The 23328-nt window shown below is 39.0% G+C and overlaps 1 protein-coding gene across 1 annotated transcript in view; it reads right to left on the reverse strand.

The window, feature by feature from the left end:
• nrbp1 (nuclear receptor binding protein 1) overlaps positions 1-23328 on the reverse strand; it is an 89277-nt gene that overhangs the window by 56835 nt on the left and 9114 nt on the right. Inside the window, exons 2-6 of the mRNA XM_078557447.1 lie at positions 10947-11069; positions 9781-9882; positions 9237-9326; positions 7876-7916; positions 2419-2513 (exon numbers count right to left, since the gene is read on the reverse strand). Of these exons, the coding sequence (XP_078413573.1) occupies positions 2419-2513; positions 7876-7916; positions 9237-9326; positions 9781-9882; positions 10947-11069 (451 nt within the window). The remainder of the gene's footprint in view (positions 1-2418; positions 2514-7875; positions 7917-9236; positions 9327-9780; positions 9883-10946; positions 11070-23328) is intronic.

Below are 23328 nucleotides of genomic sequence, written 5' to 3' on the forward strand. Positions count from 1 at the left end.
TAGCAAAGAAGTGTCAATTAAATAGATGTGAAGAAAATCATCTGACCTATTGAGGCAAATGTGCTTATTAGACCAAAATCTTACAATTACATGCACAATGAACTAAACTATACAAATTTCTTCAAAAAACATTCTTATATGTATATATTCATGCACCATAAAAATCAAAGCCACAATTGTGCTTTCACTGCTCTACTATTTGTAAACTAAGTGGTCAGGTAATTGAGTGCAGCAATGACCCTGGACTATTCTTGGTCGATGGAAACACCATGAAGGTATGACAAAAGCTACAAATAAAACAATACTTGTGCACAGTCTACAGCCCAGAAAAAGACAGCAAATGTTTCAATGCTGTTTGAATTAGTTTGATATTTTAAGCAACAATGCTGAAGTTATATTAGGACTCAAGACAACAACTAAGCACAAATTTCAGCATATTTCCTAACACCACCAACCTTCCCCCACCCCATCCACAATAGGATTTTTGAATTTGATCATTTAAAGTTGCTTTGGTGTGAAAGTTGTACAAGAAACCACCCTCTTTGGTCAGAACTGCCAGATGCTGGCAGAGTGTAAAACCCCATGGGCAACATTCTGGGGATGTCGCCCATCAGTCTCTAGAAAGGGTGAACTGCAGTGGTGACAATATCTTAACCAAAAGATGCAGCAGTTCACACATCAGCTGTGCAGTCACAGATTCTGCACTTGGTTAAGACTAGAACTGAATGATCCTTTGAGAGCAAGGATACTTTCCTGGTGCATGTGGCTGTGCAAAAGTCACCCTGACCTGATGCCTGCTGGGTACAATAGTAACAGTTGCATGGTAGATCCTAGAGAAAGTGAATCACCTGCTTTCTGTCTGGCAAAGCTGCATTTAATCATTTAAGCAATTGATTACTTTCTACTTAAATAGAATTTATTGGAGGAAGATGGAAGAACAAGAAATGGTCCCTATGATCTACCCAATATCTACAGTCCTAGACTGCTGACTTTTTCTAAAAAAATTTTATAGTTAAGATTTAGTCTCAATATTCTGCACAAGAAAGCCAATGACAAAACTATGTATTTGCAAAATTATGTATTTGACAAAGTGGCATATAACATCAGTCACCTAAGCAAGCCACACAGATGTAAGGGTTACACTTCAATTGCTAAGGAGAAAATACTGAACTGCTGCCCAAAGCTGGAGCTTAAAAAGCTGGGCCATGAAGAGTGAATTGTTCGCAGCATTATTAAACTATAAAGTTTAAATGAACAATATTGTTATGATTTTCCCTCAAGGCCTTGGGCAATCTGAAGGAACATGCACAAATGCATAATTGAGCCATGCATAAAATGCAATGCACCATTTTCACTCACTCCCATTATAATGATGTCCTGATTGAACTGTACGTACAAAATACAGCAAAAAGTCAATAATTGTCCTCACCAAGGTCACTGTGACATAAACCTAAATTAGTCATTGCACAAGTTTTGCTGCAAGTGCTCACTCTCCATCACAATCAATTCAGTTTTCCTTCTTTTCTGCTCTCTCCCAAACACAGGGAAGCACCACCAGTAACATATAAAGTAACTTAGACAATGTAAAAAGATTATTTCATTTTATGCAGCTTTCAATCTCTATTACATTACATTTAAATCAACTGCTGTGGAGAAGTTAAGAACCAGGCATTATTTTTATACAAATTTGGTGAAGAGGCAGGAAGAAGGAAAAAAGAAAAAACTCATACACACCAAGTTTTAAGTAAGGAGTATAAAGGTCAAGATTTTCTGAAAGAAACTAGGTTAGATTCTTGAAATATATATTGCAGACTTGCAAGTACATATAAAACAACATCCTCAGAGTCAATGCAGAATACAGAGCCACATAGACCATGAAGATCTCAAGTTCTGCTCCAGGTTTGTGTTGGGTTAGCTGACCAAGGTGCTAGCAGTGTATAAGAAAGTGTCATTATCAAGATACAGCAGGACTGAACTCTTCATGATGCTTTCTCTAAACCACAGTAAAACAGCCTACTGACATTGATTTGGCTCACATAGGAATGGCCAGTTGGATAATGTTCTGGAAGATTACAGGCAACCATGAAAACACCCAAGTGTACCATCTTGAAGGTAGCAGCAGCAAAAGTTGTCAATGGATTACCCATCCATTCGCTTTCCCCCAAAATATAAAGAGACAAAAAGTGTACCCTTGTTAGTGTGAATGCTCTACAGGTTCTATTTTTGTCACATGATTGCAGTGTTAACACTAGTGAGAAAGGGCATTTACAACAATTTGTTGCAAGTTGTTAATCAAATAACTTAAACTTGAGACAAAAAACTAGCAAGATGGGCCAAATCAATTTCAGGTCCTTAGTAATGTTTTATTATGCTATATAGATTGAACATATTTCAATAAGTACAGTTCCTGATACTTACCAGACCCAATTTTTATAAGACCATTATGCTGGATGAATATGGTGTCACAAGTCAGGTTGCCATGGATAATGGGAGGATCACAAGAGTGGAGGTAGCTGGTAAGTAAAACAAAATTCAATAAACTGAGCAACTTGGTGGTTACTTTGGACATGCATAGAACTCAACTAAATTAAACATTTTTTTCTAACAGCAGAATGGCATCCTTCAAAAAGGACCTTTATGTGTAATTTGAGAAGAAAAGGAAAATAACAAAAAGGAAAAGAGTAAATAAAGCGAGCGTTGGTCCTCTAGAGAGTGAGAATAGGGAGTTAATAATGGAAAATAAGGAAATAAGGAATCGAACAGATGTATCATGTCTGTCGTCACCGTACAGGATACAAATAACATCACAAAAATAACTGTGAATCAGGAGGTGAAAGGGAGGGAGGAACTTAAAACAATTACAATCACCAGGGAAAGGGTACTAAGAAAATTATTAGAACTAAAAGCTGACAAGTCCCCAGCTCCTGATGGACTTCATCTAGGGTCTTAAAAGAAGTGGCTGCTGAGATAGTAGGTGCATTGGCTTTAATTTTCCAAACTTCCCTAGATTCTGGAAAGTCCCATCAGATTGGAAGATAGAAAATGGGACTCCTCTATTCAAGAAAGGGGGGAGATAGAAAGCAGGAAACTACAGGTCAGTTAGCTTAATGTCAGTCATAGGGAAACTTCTAGAATCTATTATTATGGAAGTTAATTTCAACACAATCAGGCAAAGTCAACAGGGTTTTGTGAAAAGGAAATCATGTTTGACTAATTTATTGGAGTTCTTTTGGGCAAGTAACATGCAACATGGATAAAAGGGAACCTGTGGATTTGCAGCACTTAGATTCCCAGAAGGCGTCTGAAAAGGCGCCACATCAAAGATTACTACACAAAGTAAGTGTAGGGGATAACATATTAGTATGGATGGAGGGTTGGTTAGCTAACAGAAAACAGAGTTGGCATAAATAGGTCTTTTTCTGGGTGGCAAGATGTGACAAGTGGAATACCATAGGGATCAGTGTTGGGGCCTCAATAATTTACAATTTATATTAATGACTTGGATGAAGGGGCTGAATGCACAGATGCTAAGTTTGTTGATGACCCAAAGATAGGTGTAGGAAAGGAAGTTGTGAAGAGGACATAAGGAATCTGCAAAGGGGCATAAATTATGTGAGTGGGCAAAAACTTGGCAGATGGAGTATAATGTGGGAAAATGTGAACTTGTCCACTTTGGCATGAAGAATAGAAAAGCAGTATATTAATTAAATGGAGAGAGATTGCAGAACTCTGACATACAAAGGGATCTGGTTGTCCTGGTACGTGAATCACCAAAAGTTAGTATGCAGGTACAGCGAGTGGTTAGGAAGGCAAATGGAATGTTGTCGTTTATTGCAAGAGGAATGGAATATAAAAGTTGGGAAGTCTTGTTGCAGTTGTGCAGGGATCACATCTGGAGTACCGTGTATAGTGTTGGTCTCCTTATTTAAGCAAGGATATAAATGCATTAAAAATGGTTCAGCAAAGGTTCACTCGACTGATAACTGGGATGGGGCGGGGGGGGGGGGGTGCGGGAGGCTGAAAGGTTGGACAGGCTGGACCTGTATACATTGGAGTTTAGAGGAATGAGAGGTGATCTTACTGAAACTTAAAAGATCTTGAGGGGACTTATCAGGGTGAATGCTGAAAGGATGTTTACCCACATGGGAAGGCTAGAACTAGGGGACATTAAACTAAGATGGGGACGTGAATACATTTTCTTTCTCAGGGGGCCGTGACTCTTTGGAACACTCTTCCCCGGAGAGTGATGGGGACAGGGTCATTGAACATTTTTAAGGCAGAGGTAGATAGGTTCTTGACTAACAAGGGAATCAAAGGTTATCAGGGATAGGCGGAATGTGGAGTTGAGGCCACAATCAGATCAGCCATGATCTTATTGAATGGTGGAGCAGGCTCAAGGGGGCCAAATGGCCTAATCCTGCTCCTAATTGGTTCGTTTGTATGTTAAGAAAATTATGCACTTAGCTAAACAGGACAAAGCTGTACAATACTTAACATTTTTTGAACAGTTTAAGTACATTTTAGAATATTTCCTTTTCACTAATTTGATGCTTCTCTGCCATCATATAATTTACCAGTTCACCAACCAACAGAGTAGGCAGATTGCCACCTCCCAGGCCACAACCAATACTCTCATATGCCTCTTTCAAGATGCTGAGGACTGGACTATCCAATTATGACTCTCAATTTTAACCCCTTCCTGGAGGTGCCACAGAAAGTCTCTAGTCAGCAGCCCCCTGCTTTGTGTGTCTCAGGTCAAGAACTGAACAGAAGAACTTACATTGCTACAATACTCAATGTGCTACAATTCAGCTGCACTGTGTTACTGAAATCTCTAAATTATATTGAACACTCCAGATGGAAAATTAGCAAAGTCTGGGCAGGGCCATCGAAAAGATTTGGCAAGGTGAAAAGCTGGTTTTCATCGACTTAAATAACAAGCTCAATGGGCTGAGTGGACCTTGCACATCCCTGGTGACTTGAGAGCAGATGATTATGTCCTAATGGATGGCCAATCTTTCAAACTTGCACATGGAGGACAATCAGAAAAGAAAATGTTGCATATTTCAAAACAATGTTATTTAGCTTCATCTAATACTGTGCATTATTTCTGAAAGCACTTAAAGCAGCTGTTTGTTGCCTGATTACATAGTACTATAGAATTCACATCACAATCAAACCAAAAATCAAACAGACAGCTTGAAGATATCATTCTAGCTTATTCAAAATATACCTTCTGTAATCCTAAACTTCTGATGAACACTTGGGTAGAAGAAAAACCATGTGAGCTGAAAATGTGAATTGAACCAGAATGCTGAAAATTCACAGCAGGCTTTCAACAGAAAGATAGGTTATTCAAACAAGGGGTGAGGGGATTAGGGCTTGTTTCCATTCTTCTTTTGAATCCATGAATACACAGCATGTCAAATTAGGAAAACAGGGATAAAAACTTTTGAAACTACATTCGAATGGGAAGATTGTATCGGGAGCAGGCAATGGGCTAATTGGTTACCTTTTCTTTCAAAAAAGATAATTTATTTCATGAGTGCTCCTTACACCAATGTGAAATTGGAATTGATTCTTTTGCTAAAAGGATCAATTTCCCCCACGTACCCAAGAGTAAACATGCCAAAAAATATTAATAATGGAAAGTCTATTTCTAAGAAAAGGATAAGATTCACATTGGCCAGCATCTGGTCCTCTGCGATCATTCTGGTTTAATGAAGCTCAATTATCTTTTTTACCCAAATTTCTTTTCACTATTCTTGAATGAGTTCCACATGGGCCTAGTTTTTTTTAATGAAACAGCTGTCCAGTTTCTTAATAGTCATTTAAATGCTTAATTATTTTCAATTAGAACTCCACTACTTCAGTTAATAATATCAGAACATATAATTTAATATAATGACAAAGTCCAGCTTTATTTTAGCTTAGCCCAAATAGACAACACACTTGTCATCAACTCCAACTTGTAGACCTACACTTTCATTATAGGTGAACTTGGAATTGAAAATCAGTTTGTACATTTTAATTGTTATTTTTAAACCAAGTTGATTTGTTTTTAAAACACAAAACTTCAAATTTTGCTCAGAAGGTACAAACTCAATGCACAATTTTTTCATTTTACAAGGATAATTTCATCATCTTGCTCTCTGAACTATTGCAATAATTCAATCATACATCTTTTCAATAGTATTTCAACATACTTGTGGATCTTCCGCATCATTTTTAAAATTATTCTTTCAAGGGATGTGAACATCACTGGCAAGGATTATTGCCCATCCCTAATTCCCTTTAAAGGGTGTTGGTGAATTCATGTTTTGAGTTGTGGCAGTCCATGTGGTGTAAATACGCCCACAGTGCAGTTGAGAAGGGAGTTCCAGGATTTTGACCCAGCAGCAGTGAGGGAACACCAACATAGTTCCAAGTCAGGATGGTGTGTGCCTTAGAGGAGAGCTTGAAGGTGGTGGTATTCTCATGCGTTTCTTGTCCTTGTCCTTCTATGTGGTAGATGTTGCAGGTTGTGAAATTGTTGGTTTTGGAAGGTGGTGTCAAAGGAAACCTGGTCAGTAGCTGCAGTGCATCATGTATACAGTACACACTGCTGCCACTGTATGTCCAAGGGATAGAGAGATAATGCCACTTTCCTGCACTGAGGGAGATGACCAGCCATGAACTGATCGAATGGTGGAGCAGGCTCAACAGGCTGAATGGCCTACTCCTGTTTCTACGCCTATGGGGAGAGAGTGAATGTTTAAGGTGGCCAATGGGGTGCTGATCAAGTGGGCAGCTGCGTCCTGCATGGTGTTGATCTTGTTGAGTGTTGTTGGAGCTGTACTCTTCCAGGTTATTTATGTGTATTCCATCATAAGTAGTCTTAGGCTTGGGCCTTGAAGATACTGGACAAGCTTTTTCGGGGGGACTGGGTGGTTTGTGGGGGAATGGTCAGGTGACTTACTCACCACAGAATTTCCAGCCCCTGACCTCCTCTTGTAGTTACAGTATTTATATGGCTGGTCCAGCTTAGTTTCTTGTCAATGGCAAACCCAGGATGTTGATGAGCTGGGCCACTGCATTATGGAGGCCATATACTAGAGATTATTTTGATGTTTAATTAGGGAAAAAATTGAAACTTAAAATGACTGGTGAACAAAGGTTAGAAATAATTATAAAAGGAAGGAAAAAGGCAACTAGTAAAGCAAAATCCTGGACTTCCCTCCCTCCCTAACAGCACTGTGGGTGTATCTACACTACATGGACTGCAGTGGCTCAAGACGGCAGCTCACCACCTTCTCAAGGGCAATTTGGGATGGGCAATAAATGCTGGTCTAGCCAGTGAAGCCCACATCCCATAAATGATTTTTTAAAAATGCAGTAAAATGAAACTCTATCATAGATTCAGAATTCCACACTCAAACAATTATTATTTTGCAAAAGGTATCCATGAGTTGGTTTTGTTCTCAAGTCCACAGGTTAGCTCCTAGTACCTTTATGGGTAAAAGGTGCACTTGCAGCATTAACCTCAATGGATCAGATGGTTTCTAGTTCAATATCTAGTCTGTGTGGGTTTTATACATTATACTTAATTGGCTTCAGTGTTCCTCGGGTTGGGTGGATAGAGGTATAGCGAACGAAAGAAAAACATACTAGGTCAGGGGTGGGGACATGATAAGAACTGGACTCGGGTATGATACTCATGTCAGTACACTACTTACACTCACTAGATTCATGCAACTGAATAACACTAAAGGGCTACTAGCATCTGTGGAACCATAGCCAAGTGAGAGACAATGCCTTCAGAAGTAGTAAAGCTAGGGGAAGAAAAAGATGTGCACCACCAGAATTGAGATTCATTGCAGGTCACTGACTTCTTACCTCAAGGCAGACAAAATCTGGGTGCACCATCTCTTCCAAGCCTATACAGAAATGAGCAAAGTTACATTCAAATGTAAAATACTGCTCTTTTTTTTAAGAAAAGGTCCAGTTTAAATAATTTGGTTTGTATTTACAGTCAAAGCAATCCTATGTCACAGATCTAATACCTTGCACGCACTGCCATCTTTTCTAACTCATCTAAACTCTGGGCAGTTAGCTCCAGATACAGCATGTTGACACTTCTGTTTACTTACCCACCTTGATGTTGGTATTTATTTACAGTTATTTTTCAGAGATCTGGTAAGTTAACCAGCAAGAAAAGCCGATTTCACTTCACAACATAGGTAACAGACAAACTGGATGCAGTTTTGAAGGGAGCTTCTCTTATTGTGAATGCCCTTTTTGTGGACCTGACCCACAACCCCAGCTCTCTTAATGGCTTGCTCAAACTCAGGTAACCAGTCAGAAGCTAACAGGAAGGGGGAACATGTATTTAAATCAAAGATGCCTGCTCAATTACGCTGGATTAATGCTCACTCTACCACGCGTGAAAAATCCTAATACAATGCATTCATTTCTCAATCTTTCCCATCCACAACAAGTTCACTATTTGAAATTGAGACATTCTTCATCTTTCATAATGACTTCAGGCAATACTCTACAAGAGGAGTGAGCTTTGGCTTAGTAGTAGTGTTCCTGCATTTGACTCGTGGTTTTGGGTATAAATCCCACGCTACACAGCTCTAGTGAAAGAGAGCTTCAGCCTCAACCCTGGGTTGATACCAGTTGCGCACACTTGTGTCTAATGCCACTGGAGTGGTGACCCCATTGATTGCGTCTAGCCAGTTCTCTCGCAAAGCTAATGATATGTCCACACACAAAGGGATTTGTTTTATGGAAAAAACCTAGACCTGCTAGATCAGAATTTGAAGTATCTAATACACCAGCCAACATCAAAACTATTTGGAGTGTTTTCCTTCTCTATTCTTGCATCTTACTTTCTGGTGTGTCCACCTTGGAAAGGCAAAAGTTGCCCAAAATGCTCTGGTTAAGATTCCAATACCACCTTCAAAATGCACCCAAAGCTGAATATCAGCATACTAATGTAGTGTAAGAAGGTGGATAGGTGTATATTTTCCACCTTGTAGCATGCCAAGTTCAGCCACATGCTGTGGCCATCAAGCAAATGCATGCATACATGAGTATTTGCACAGATCCCCCCAAATCAGAGCGCTTCAGATCCACTTCTGCATGCTACCCAGATGACCAAAAGCAGCACTGAGCCTTTCAGTAGCAGCTCGTGCATGCTCAATGCACAGTAGCAAAATATCCCAAATTGTAAACAGTAATTTACAACCTACCTTTTCATTCATAGTTTTGTGGTTTTTCTTAGTTTTCTTCAAAAACTGTTTTAAGCTTCCTGATGACATGTATTCTGTTATAAATATAACCTGCAGGAACATAAACATCACATCAATAACCCCTTCAGCAACTCCAAATACACTGAGCAAACATGCTTTGAGAATAGATCATGTGCACTCCATCCCTTTACCTCTTACCCCCTCAATTTGTAATATAGTAAGTTTTTCTCTGCAATTCTTGCAAAATGTACAGAGTACATTGGTTTAATTTTCCCAAGTACTTTTCCAAATACCTTTTCTTTAGTATTCTTGAATATTTTTCCAATACGAAACATAACGTATCAAGTTTGAAACTGTTGAACATTCCTTTATCACAAAGTATTGAACATTTTTGCACATCAGGTATGAGAATTGGAAATTTTCAACTATAGATTATCCAGTCAAGTGAAAGCCTGTACTAAATTTTCAATTTCAACTTACATGCCATAAACACAGTAGTTAGGTAAATCAGCTAGCAACACTAAGCAGCGCTGAGACAGCTTACCCTAGCTTTATTTTCTTTCACATCCGCCCAGTACTTGTGAAATTTCACAATGTTCAGGTGCTCCAGCTGGATGAGATTGTCAAAGACAGCTTTAACCTTATCCTAAGGAACAAAAATGTACTCATCAGAAATGGTTAATATATAAATTTGATTCCTTCCTCCCTTTGTCACAGTTGTAGAAATGAAAGGGGAGGGGAAGGAAATGTCTAATTGCCTGAATTATTGAATTGAGGCACCTATTGAAACGGTTTGGACATCCCATTTGGAAGTACTCAATTTCTGGGACTTAAAATTTATTTTTTTATGAATTAAAAGTTCTTGTGATGATCACACTTTGAAAATACTAATACCAAAGTGAAGTACTTGCAGAATTAGAAGAGACCCTACAAAATACCATAGATCAAGTAAAATCTAGAAGTTTAGAATATGGATTGAGCATGAACACTAAAGACAAAAAGAACGGTAGTTAGAAGGGATACATTAGAAGAAACTGGAGTGAAGATTGAAGTGGATGGTGTCACACTGGAGCAAGTAGATAAGTTAATCCATTTAGGACAAATGATAACAGAAGATGGTCATTGTGATGTTGAAACTAGAAGAAGGATAGATATAGCCAGAAGTAATTTTGTGAAGATGAAGGGTGTTTTAACAAGAGCAGTCAAGCTTGCAACAGGGAAAAACTGATCAGATGCTACACACTATCCACTTTCCTGCATGCCTCAGAAACCTGGAAAATAAATAGAGTTCTGTAGAAGAAAATAGAGGCCTTTGAAGTGTGGATGCTAAGACGTACACTAAAAATTCCATACACAGACCACAAGACCAATGAGAGGAAATTGCAAAAAAACCCTCAAATGTGACATCCAGAAAACAAAATGTCAGTATCTTGGCCACTTGATCAGAACTAAAAAGCTGCAGAGATTGCTTCTATAGGGAAAAATGGAGGGCAACAGAAAGAGGAGTCAATCTAGGTGCAGTTGGGTGACGGATGTCACAAGGCGGTTGCAGGCAAGTGGATGCGTGAGAATGGCGCAAGACAGATGAGCGTGACATAACATAACAGATCTCCTGGTAAGAGTAGCTACAAGCAGCAGAAGAGTGAGTGAAATAAGGTAGCAGTAACCATTAACGGCTCATATCAAAATAATTAAGAGTTCTATTTTCACCTCTTGCAGCTTAAAATTCTTTCGTTCTGAGAACTGGACTTCATTCCACACAACTTCCACTCCCTCCTCCGTGTCCATTGCCAAGTATGCGCTGTCAATTCCAGGAACATTCCGTTGATTCACCTACAATTAAGAAAAGGATATTCATCATAATAAACAAATGCAAGTTATGAAAAGCTTTATCATTTTGGCATTGCACTTCACTCAGCTGATAAAACTCTGGCCTAAAAGTCAGATTGAGTTCAAGCCCAATATCAAGACTTGAGTGCATTATCTAGGCACATCAGTTTTGAGGATCTTGTGTTTCTGCTGGCCTTTAGATGTGGTTACAAACTGAAAATCTGATTGAAAATGAGCGCCTGGTTTGCCAAGGTGAAACACTTGGTAATTCTTGGGATATGAAGCATTTCTGCGACATTTTGGAGAGTAGTGGCATAGGGCATATCTTTATTTTGAATTTGTGCCAAGAGTTCAATATTCAGTTATGGGAGAGAGAGTTTCTACATTTTTGCTGATTACATTTTTCTTTCTTTTTCAAGCCAAGCAATAATCTCAGGATTTAGCACAAGGAAAAGCATCAACCAATTGGTCATCAAGTGATGACTGGCTGAAAAGGGTTTTTTCCACCTCAATACACTATTTGAACATAATATAAAGTCCCAAAAATGCATCAATGGAATTTTATTTTGTATTTTATAATTATAAGGTTTAAAAGATTGTTCTGTTTTGGGACTCTATCTTTAAGATAAAATGAAGGGGGTCACATGACCTGTTCTGAAGCCTGCCTGAAAACAAGCCTGGGTGGTTTGATTAAAAAGGGCCCCAGATTGTTTTCCTGGGAAGAATGTGTACGGTGTTTACACTTGGAGACAATGGCAGCAGCCTGTGCGCTAACAGTGGGTAGATTGAGTCTCCAAAGACGAAGAAAAGTGTTGAGAATGTGAGGTTGCAAACAGATGCACTTTAAACTGTCCATTTACTTCCAACATAAGAGATTTGGGGTCTCAAGGATAACTAATTAACATTTCCACCTGGATACAAGGCCTATGTGATTCACATTGCCATGGAGATGGACTTTGAGAAGGGAAGGGTTAAGATATCCCTGAAACCTCACAGACAAGTTAGTCTGCCATGATCCAGGAGGAGCAGCTATAGGCAGCAAGACACTGTGGTTCACTGCACAGAAATGCAGTTAGGAGCTCACGCTTGGATTGGAAAGACCAAATTCATGAAGAGTTAAACTTGGGCTAGAAGATTTGTCTAACTTTAGCTGGAGTGAAGTTTCCAGGAAAACTTACACTGTGAAAGACAGTTCTAGAATTAAAAGTTTCAAGGCAGAGAAAGGAAAAGAACAGAAGTGAACCCTCAGGAGCTAAGAATTACTTTGGACTAATTTTGGGAGAATTGAATGTCTATTAAAAGGACAGTGTAAAATATGCGAAGTGCGTGTTGAAAGTAAAAAGAGAAAAATTCTGTTCTGTAGTTTAAACTATAAGTTGCGTGCAAAAATAGTGTTAGTCAATAGTGTTTTAGTCATGTCACGGTAAAAGTCTTAAAACATGAAAACTTGCATTATTCTTTTCAGCCATCAGCTGAAAGTTCGAATTTCTTGTTTTAAAAGTTATTGGTCTCTTATGGGGATTGTAACAGTATATACAGCATTAAAATCTGCCCTGCTAATGGATGAAAAGTCAAGACTGAAATCTGAAACAAAAGAATAGAAGATGCTGGTTGGTTCATATTTGATTTGAATAGGTTACCCTCAACCCATAGCAATATCAATGTTACTAATCTGGAGGAAACTCCAGATGCTGGAAATATGATGGACAAACTATTGTAATACAAGTAGAAAGTGTTTGAATTGGGCAGCTCTATTGGTATGCAAAAGTTACATTGATGCTTTTGGAGAAGCCAGTCCTGATAAAGGGTCTACACACTTTCAGAGTGTGTGTGTAGGTCTGCTGTGCATTTGAAGCATTTTCTATTTTTAGTGGAAGTAAAATTAATATTTCAAATTCTTATCAGTTGTAATTCTCCCTTTGTACCAATTTATTTCTTCAGCTTGAGTTTAAATAAAGAATGCATAAAAAGGATTTTCAGAAAATTAAAAACATTAGAACTTTTTCAACCACAGGAGACACCTTCTTTCGCCTTGCAATGTTTCCCTCATCATTAATTGGACAACTTTACATAATTTAAAATATCTTTATCCCATATCAACTACAAGTGCAGATCAAGTGATCCTGCTGGGAAAAGCTTCCCATGACAATACACAGCTCTCCACGTTCTACAGGGACAGGTCTTGGCTAAAATATCTGATTCGTCAGTATATATGTGGAGTGGGAGGAGAACGAGTGATGTCAGAGTAATCAGGAAGACTCGAGTTTAATGAGCTGCTATAAGGGTAATGAGCTGTCTTTAAGGGAAATTAGCCATCAAACAAGATTGACCAGCTTGCATTACTGCAGTATTAGCAGGTAAAACAAAGAGCCTCTAACCCAAAGTCAATCAGAAATGCGAATCCAATTCTATATACAAATGTTAATCATATGTGCGCATGAATATTTGATGGTAAACAAGTTATTTCCTTCATTAATTATGTAAGAAGGAACCATTAATGGTTAAGAATTCTTATGCAATTTTCTCTCTTTTCCTTACTCCCAGTTCACCTCACACGTGCATCCTGCAACCTGAATTTTCAAACATTGCTTCAGAGTCCTCAGGTCCACACCAAACAATGACAGAGTGTATGTAAAACAGGATTTTATTGGAGTATTTTTGATGGTATAAAGATTAGATGGTTACAAATATAAGGCATACAAAATTACCTCCAAGAAATTGCATTACAGTGGCCACAGGGAACTATACAAAAGGTTACTTTGGGAAAAGTTTCTGGCTTACAAGTCCTGCACAAAATATTTATGTAGCTAAATTGGAATTAATATTTTATGAGCTACAAGTGCTTGGCCAGTAGGCAATGAATACAAGCATCACCTTAAATCAGTAAGCTCATCCCATTAGTACAAAACAGGAGAAGTGAATTCTACTGAAAAACAGTTTTGTTGTCAATAAAGTTGATATGTTGAAATAGATAAAAATTTAAGCTGTCCAGACAACTATTTGTCTATCATCCAGTTTTGGATGAAATGCATTTTTCTCCACCACAAACTCTGTTCCCATGATAATGACTCCATCTTCCCACCTCCCGCCCCAGTCACTGTCTTGCGCTGAACTACATGTTCACCAGCTTGGAACCTATTCTCTCCAGCAAAACAACTGCCTACTTCCACTTTTGTAATACCACCTGCATTTTCCTTTATCTCAGCCCACAAACTGCTGAAATGCTTGACCATGCCTTTGTCCACTATTTCACTGCTCTCATGGCCAACCTCCCATCCTCTAGGCTGTATAAACATCAGATCATCTAAACTTCTGCTGCTTGTACCCCACGTCCTGCTCCCCAATCACCTCTTGCTGTACTTGCTGACCTATATCAGTTCCCTGACCTTCTCCATCACAATATAAAATTCTTGTCCTTGTGTTCAAGTCTCTTTCTGGGCTCACCCCTCACTCCCAACACCCTCTGACTCTACAACCCTGTCCCAAACTCTCCATTGCAATTCTGGATGTTCATCCTGCTTTCCCTTTTCTATACTGGCAGCTATGCCTTCAGCCTTACTCCTCCCTCCCCATTCTACTGTTTAAAACATTTTACTCTGACCAAGTTTTTGGTCACTGCTCCCAATATCTCCTGTGACTTAGCTTCCATTCTTTTTGATTATTCTTCTGAAGGACATTGGGCATTGGAATACTTTTCTGCATTAATAGTTGTAAATTATTTGAAGCTTAATCTAATTCATAAATTAAGCTAGCATGGGTTTGTAAAAGATTGTGCTTTACTAATCTAATTGAATGTTTTGATGAAATAACAGAGAAGGTTGATGAAAGGAAAGCAATGAACGCTCTCTGTACAGATTTTTAAAAATGTGTTTGACAAAGTACCAAATAAGAAGTTGGCTAACAAAATTGAGGCTCATGAAATAGGGGAGGAGAGGGAGGGATTGTCAGTGTCATCTTGGATTTTAAAAAATTGACCTAAGGAGAGAAAACAGCATGTCGTATTAAATGGCTATTTTTCCAGACTGAAGAATAGTAGACAGTAGTGTTTCCCCAAGTGTCAGTGCTAGGATTACTGCTTTATATATCTAGGATACACAACTTGGAGGTGTACCAGACTGTAAGGATGATACCAATTGATTGTAATAGAACATAGATAGGTTGGCAGAATGGGCAAACAAGTGGCAGATGGAATTTAGAGAAGTCTGAAGCGATGCATTTTTAGCATAAGGAATAGGGACAGGTAATATAGACTAAATGACATAGCTCTAAAGAGTGTACAGGGACAGGGGTACCTAAGGATTCATATGCATAGATCTTTGAAGGTGGCAGGACAAACAGTTAGCAAAGCATATGGAATCCTGGACTTCATAAATAGAGCTACGTGTACAAAAGCAGGAAAGTTATGCTGAACCTTTAAAAAGCTCTGGTTAGGCTACAACTAGGTTATTGCATTCAGTTCCGGTCACCACACTTTAGAAAGGAAGGTTGCGAGGCTCCTTTAGAGGATGAGAGGAGATTTACCAGATGGGGATGAGGGATTTTAGCTACAAGGTTAGGTTGCAGAAGCTAGGGTTGTTCTCCTTGGAGGACTGGAGGTTGAGGGGAGATTTGATAGAGATGAACAAGATTATAACAGGTTTAGATAAAATAGTCAAGGAAAAGTTGCTCCCAATAGCTGATGGCACAAGGGCTAGGGGAGACAGATTCGAGTTTTAGGGCAAGAGATAGAGGTGAGATGTGAGTAAAACCTTTCACACAGTGAGTGGTGATGACCTGGAACTCGCTGCATATAAGGGAGGTTGGTGGAAGCAGGGATGATCAATGATTTCAAAAGGAAACTGGATGGGCATTTGAAGGAAATAAACTTGTAGTGCTAAAGGGGTTGAAGAGCAAAACAGGATTAATTGGATTGCTCGACAGAGCAAGCCTGAACACAATGGGCCAAATGGTCTTCTTATGTGCGTTAATGGCTCTATGACTTCTTCCTTTCTTTTCTGGACTGAGGAAATTGGAGAAAATAGAACTGTGACATTTAAATCAAATAGTTAACTTGCACAAATGGAAAGGTCTACGGAGCAGACACCATACCAGTTTGGTCAAATTTAAGGAAAACATTCAGGACTTTAAAAACATGCAAGTATGCAAGTGAACGAAGAGTTACACTGAAATGATTCAGTGTATCAAACAAGGGGATTGGCACATTATATCATGCTGGCTTGTGATATGTCTTGTGGGATGCCAACCTAGGATATTTATTTCAAAACTAAACAAACAGATCATTTTGAATTGAACCAAGTGTCAGCTTGGTCCAAACAATAATACATTTACCTAAGTTAGAAGGTTATGGGTTTAAGACATTCTTCAGAGCCCGACAGCAGACGCTCCAATGCAATACTGTATTGTCAGACATGTCAGACCCCAGAAGTTAAGATGTTAAAGATTTCATGGCACTGGTAGGGAGTTCTCCCAGTGTCCCAGCCAACATCTTTCCTCAACTATTACCAAAAATAGATCAACTGATCATTTCTTTCATTGCAGTTCATGGGATTTTGCTCTGTGCAAATGACGCTCATTACCTACCTGACAGTGACTACATTTCCAAGTATTTGCGTGAACTGTCATGGGACATTTGAAAAATATTTTAAATTTTTATATAAATGCCAATTTTTCCATACAGCAGACACGCAACTAAGGTAATGAAGTGATCGGATGCTTTCACAACATACACAATATATGAGCAATTATATGAAGGCAACTTTTCTTCAGGAGCGGGGGACTGGAAGATGAAAAACAGCGAGGGGAAAATTAATGGGAATCTACAGCCTTTTTTGGCAAAGGCCACTTTTATGGGAAGCAAACAGTGAAACATCTTGTGCAGCATCTGCCATTACACAAAGAACACATACTACAAATGAATAGACACAAGTGTTCTGTCTGATAATGCTACCCTATTACACAAAAAAATCTTCAGCCAAACAGAGGACTGATTGCGAGCCCGAGAAAATACTGCAACAAAAATATATGACAAGCTAGATCCAACTGATACTAATGAATTTACTCATGTTACATAAGCAACTAGACTTTTAGCATCCACGGTATTTTGCTTTTATATCAGCAACCTTACTTGGGTTATATAAATTATAATGGCTTGAATGGAAAATTTTATTCAATATAACTAAACAGTATTGCTCAAATTGATCACATTAATAGCACTGCATTGCTATGAGAAAAATTAGATACAACCAGTTATCAACCGACAATGGTCTCAATGCCAGGAAACACAATGAGACATTCACTGTGTAAACCAGGTTCATGTCTGTCCCCAGCATGACCCCTTTTCCATAAATTAGTTATGCTGAAATGCACTCCAAATTAATTATGGGTATGCATATGCCAATGAAACTAGGTGTCCATCAAATTTTCTGCTTATAAACAAATACAAACATTTTTTAAACTTGAATTTAACATTAAGGATTGGGAAAAGTACCAGAAAAATTCACTGTGTTCAATATTTCAAGAAATAGCTGAAGGTACCGGACATAGCAAAGGAAAACATCACAGCTGTAGTGCTGAGGCCGGGCGCTCCAGAACTTGCTACACTTCAAACCAAATAACAATACTGGCATTTAAAACTGCCGAGGTTTGTCCTATCCACAAGAAGGAAAAAGAAATGTGAATTAATATAGCGCCTTTTACGACTGCAGGCTTCCCAAAGTGAATGCAATGAAATACTTCTGAAATGTAGTCACTATTACAACACAGGCACTTGTACACAGCAAGCTCCCACAAACAGCAATGTGATAAAGATCAAATAATCTGTTTTTGCGATGTTGATTGAGGGATAAATATTGGTCAGATTATTAGCTCCCCTGCTCTTCAAAATAGCTCATTAGCATCTATTTCGTCAACTTGAGAGGGCAGACAGACCTCGGTTTACTAAATTATCTGAAAGACTGCAATGCAGCACTCCCTCAGGACTTCATCCTTGATTTTTGTGCTCAAGTCCTGGAGTGGGACTTGAACTCAACCATATGACTTAGAGGTGAGAATGCTACCAACTGAACCATGGCTGACATAGTAAGGAGGATAATTCTAACCCAGTCAATTAATGCCCCATCAGCCTATTCTCAATCAACAGCAAGTGATGGAAGAATAATCATAAGTGTTGTCAAATGGCACTTAATCACCAATAACCTTTAACTAAAGCTCAGTGTGTGTTCTAGACCTCATTACAAGACACAAGCTGAATTACAAGGATGCAGTGAAAAGTGACTGCTCTTGACATCAAGGCAGTACTTGACCAAGAGTAGCTCCAAGGAACCCAAGCAAAAATGAAAATTAATGGGAATTTAATTGGGGTTCTTCACTCATGATTAAAGTGTCTGCATCTCCTTTTTCAATTCCTCAAATAATTCCGAAGTCTATGCCTGCATAAAAGGTTGCCCTGATCAGTCCATGCCATACAAGTGCTGAGCAACAATCATCCCCAAGAGAGCCTGGACATTCAATGGTGTTATCATCTCCAAATCTCCCACCATCAACACCCTGGTGGTCACCATGAACTAGAAACTCAACTGGACCAGTCGTGTAAATGACATGGCTACAAGAGCAGGTTAGAGGCTGCGTATTCTCCCATGAGTAAAGCTTTTTCACAATTTGCAGACAGAAGTCAGGAATGTGCTTAAATACACTCCATTTGCCTAGATGAACACAGCTACAACACTCAGATTAATACCATACAGGACAAAGCTGTCCATTTAATCTGCATTGCATCCACTAACCCAAAAATCCATTCCTTCCTCTACCTCCTTATTGTAGCCAGTGTATTCTACCTAGGGGATGCAATGCAACGCAACAACTCGCCATAGCCCCTTCAGCAGCAACTCTCAAAACCATAATCTCTACCATTGTTTTAGAAGGACAAGAGCAGCAGGTTCTTAGGAATGCCATCACAACCAAAAGTCCCCTCCAAATCTCACAACCACCTAAGCCATAGCAAATATAGTCATTACTTCATAGTCACTGGGTCAAATCACGAAATTTCCTACCCAAGAGATTTGTGGGATCAACTACCTGACATTCAAGGTATTCCACTATCACTAGGAATGAGCAATAAATGCCAACCTTACCAGCGATGAATAAAACAAAACAGGGGTTATTAAAATTTGCATAATCCTAGAAATTCAATAATACGGAAAATCACCCAGCATCTCTTTTCTTGTCCCTAAGTGTAGTGCAAATTATATTTTGTTTGCATGCCAGGTTAAAAGTTAGCATTATAAATTATGGAATATGAAGGGATATCCTGATGCATCAGCTTTCAATGATCCTCTTTCTACATTCAAGGCAGGTCAATATTTTAGTTAAATTTGAAAACTTTCCGCCACAATCCAATTTAGCAATCCAGCTGGTCTTTGAAACAAAACATAAATATCGCATTTCAAACATAGTACCTAACCATACACGGCTGATCTGGAACATCTCAAGCACTGTTAAATGTCTGACATGTGTACCACTTAAACTACTTTCCACTGCATAGAACAAGGTCAGAACTTTCTACTTACATTAGCAAAGTTTTCATACCAAGCCTCATTCACATTCCGCAGCTCGCTTTCCTACATGTAGTGCGTAATTTACTTCATTCAGAAATGTCTCCACACCCCCACTATGTATAAAATCACACCCCTTCAAGCAGAAAAATTCATCTTCAATCACTTAATCTGCCAGGGAAAAATAACAATACCCCTATTTTGAGCAAAGCTAGAGATTCTTGAGAGGCGATTTCATCAATCTGAAGTGGAACAGTTCCTAAATAGAAGGATGATGCAGTAAGCTAACCTTGGAAAGGAGGTAGTGATTAGGAGGTAAAAATCACTGAGAAATTGCAGGTGTCTGCCATAGATTCAAAACTGAATGTCTGAATTACAGCAGCGGAAAGGGGAACCCTTAATCAACAATAGATTTTGCATTAACGAATAAGTACAGGTCTCCTTCATATGTGGTTCAATTTGTAAGTGCATTGCCCAATGTGGAACCAAACCACATATGAAGGAACTTCAACAGGCAATACATTTTCCAAATCATAAATTAATTCTTACAAAGTAAGGGGGGGGGGAAGCAAATCTTCAACAGCAAGAAAAAAGGGGAAGATCTACTCTATTTGTATCAACTCCAAATCAGTTGTAAAATCTACACCAGGGATGTTATCTGAATGCCTATACTATGCATCCAAAATGACATTTTTAATCAAACACATAGCTCCTCTATTGAAAGCAAGCCATAATACATTAAAACTTCTGCCATTGTTCTGAGACCATGTGCAGAGCAGTGCTGACACATGAACCAATGGCAAAACTCCCAGCACTTGCTAATCAGTACAGCATATGAAATGGAAATTTTCACTGGTTCTGCAACTACTTTGCTGTCAAAGCTTCAGTGTTCCTTTGAAAGCAGGGCGAATGCAGCCCAATTTCATAAAATGTCAAATGGATACAAAACAAAAACATTTCAAGCAATTTGGTTGGCAATATACAAAGTTATATTCGGATAGTTACGGTAAATTGTGCTATTTTAGTGTTGGCCTAATCCAACCATTTATCACTCCCATTCCTGCTGTTTACTCAACCTGAGCAACGTCCATTAGGCCCTGGATCAATATCGTCAGGAAAACTGTTGTTATCCCCAGTTTGTCCCAGGGAATCCTGTGAGCCTTTGAATTTGGTCACCTGAACTGGATTTGAAAATGAAACTTCTTTATCTATTAAACACAAAATCACTGAACTTAACTTAAAAATTTTCTTGATGGGTTTCAAACGTTAGAATCAGAAACATTTTCTCATCAGTATAAACAGTATAATTAGAATTTATAACAATCAAAATGTATAACCTCCAACAAAAACAAAAATAGCTGCAAAAACTCAGCAGGCCTGACAGCATGTGGGGAGAGGAATACAGTTAACATTTCGAGTCCATATGACTTCATCAGAACTAAGGAAATATAGAAATGAGGTGAAATATAAGCTGGTTGAAGGGGGTGGGACAGATAGAGGGCCAGTGATAGGTGGAGGCAAAGAAGAGATTGCCAAAGATGTCATAGACAAAAGGACAAAGGGGTGTCGATGGTGGTGATATTAGCTAAGGAATGTGCTAATGGTGACATTAAGGGTAGAAAACAGGACGAGCAAGGTACAGATAGCCCTAGTGGGGGTGGGGTGGGGGGAGGGGATCGAAATAGGCTAAAAGGTAGAGATAAAACAACGATGGAAATACATTTCAAAATAATGGAAATAGGTGGGAAAAGAAAAATATAGATTTAAAAAATTATAAATTAACGGCAAAAGGGGAATCGGAAAGGGGATGGGGATGGAGGAGAAAGTTCATGATCTGAAGTTGTTGAACTCAATGTTAAGTTCGGAAGGCTGTAAAGTGCCTAGTCAGAAATGAGGTGCTGTTCCTCCGGTTTGCGTTGAGCTTCACTGGAACAATGCAGCAGGCCAAGGACGGACATGTGGGCATGAGAGCAGGGTGGTGTGTTGAAATGGACACACCACCCTGCTCTCATGCCCACATGTCCGTCTTTGGCCTGCTGCAATGTTCCAGTGAAGCTCAACGCAAACCGGAGGAACAGCACCTCATCTTCCGACTAGGCACTTTACAGCCTTCCGGACTTAACATTGAGTTCAACAACTTCAGGTCATAAACTCGCTCCTCCATCCCCACCCCCTTTCTCTGATTATTTATAATTTTTTATCTATAATTTTCTTTTCCCACCTATTACCATTATTTTGAAATGTATTTCCATCCATTGTTTTATCTCTACCTTTTAGCCTATTTCGATCCCTTCCCCCCACCCCACCCCACTAGGGTTATCTGTCACTTACTTGTCCTGCTTTCCACCCTTAATGTCACCATTATCACATTCCTTAGTTAATATCACGACAGTCAACACCCCTTTGTCCTTTTGCCTATGACATCTTTGGCAATCTCTTCTTTGCCTCCACCTATCACTGGCCCTCTATCCAGCTCTACCTGTCCCACCCCCTTCAACCAGCTATCACTGGCCCTCTATCCAGCTCTACCTGTCCCACCCCCTTCAATCAACCCGTCAAAACTTACTAAAAAATATTTCCTTTCTCTCTCTCACCCTGCACCAGAAATAACAAGTTTCATCTCTTGGCCTATTAAGTGCTTGCCACAAATCAGTCTCAATGCACTGGGATAGAAATTGTTAACTGATTGCTTTCAGCAACTTCAAATGTCAGCTCCCTGCTTGATTTCCTCTTCTACTGCATTCATTCCAGTTTGTAGCCTTTTTAATCACATTGTGATTTTTTAATGGCTTTAACATCTGACTGACACCCTTTGCACAAGAAACCAAGCACTCCTTCCTTTTCACCATTGCAAATTCTAGTTGCTCTTTAGTAAGATATACATGTTGTTATTTTTGTAAAATTAGCTTATCTACATTTTACCTTTATCTCCTTAACCCACCCACTCGTGTGTCTTGGTCAGTCCTATATGGGTCATTGCTACCCATCCAACAATTTTAAATGAAGCATCTCCACCTGAAACATGCATTGCTGTCATTTGCTGCTTGTGTGCCAGATTTCCAACAATCCCCATGTTTTTGTGCCTCAATCTAACTGTTCGGCTTAAAAACTTCTACAGTTATTGTTCTCTCCCTCTTTGGTTTCTAGTTGTCAGTTATCTAGAAGTCTTATGTGCACATCCTCCATTATCAGCAGCTACAAAAGGAAATACCAAACACATGACATGCACAGCTCCCAGCAATTTTTATCACTGTTGAATGAAATCCTCCCACCAAGTCATGTGTAGAGATCCCTTTGTAGCATTATTTCATTCTAACCTAGTGACCCATTTACCACAACCACTCCCTGGAAACCCACTAAGCAATGAATTAATCTGAACTCTCACAGCAATAACTGAATCACAGCAGTGCCTTCTGGATTCCTCTTTTTAAAATATTACTGACCTTAGTGCAATTTTGAAAACTTTGTACCTTTATGAAGATTTCAAAACCAGCAAATTTTAACAAGTTACTTTACACAAGGTTATTCCACTGAATTTACACAATCAAACAGCCCTAAAAATAACAGAGGTTATATTATAATCATTGATTTTTCCCTGCACCTTCAGACAAAACTATTCAGCTTCTGTCCTGTACCTCTATTTATACAGCAAGAACCACAGCCAAGCTCACTTTGTAATGTGTAGCAAAATAGTTTAACCACGCTGTCCCCAA

This window comes from Cetorhinus maximus, chromosome 14 (assembly GCF_964194155.1).
Source record: "Cetorhinus maximus chromosome 14, sCetMax3.hap1.1, whole genome shotgun sequence".
Lineage (NCBI taxonomy): Eukaryota > Metazoa > Chordata > Chondrichthyes > Lamniformes > Cetorhinidae > Cetorhinus > Cetorhinus maximus.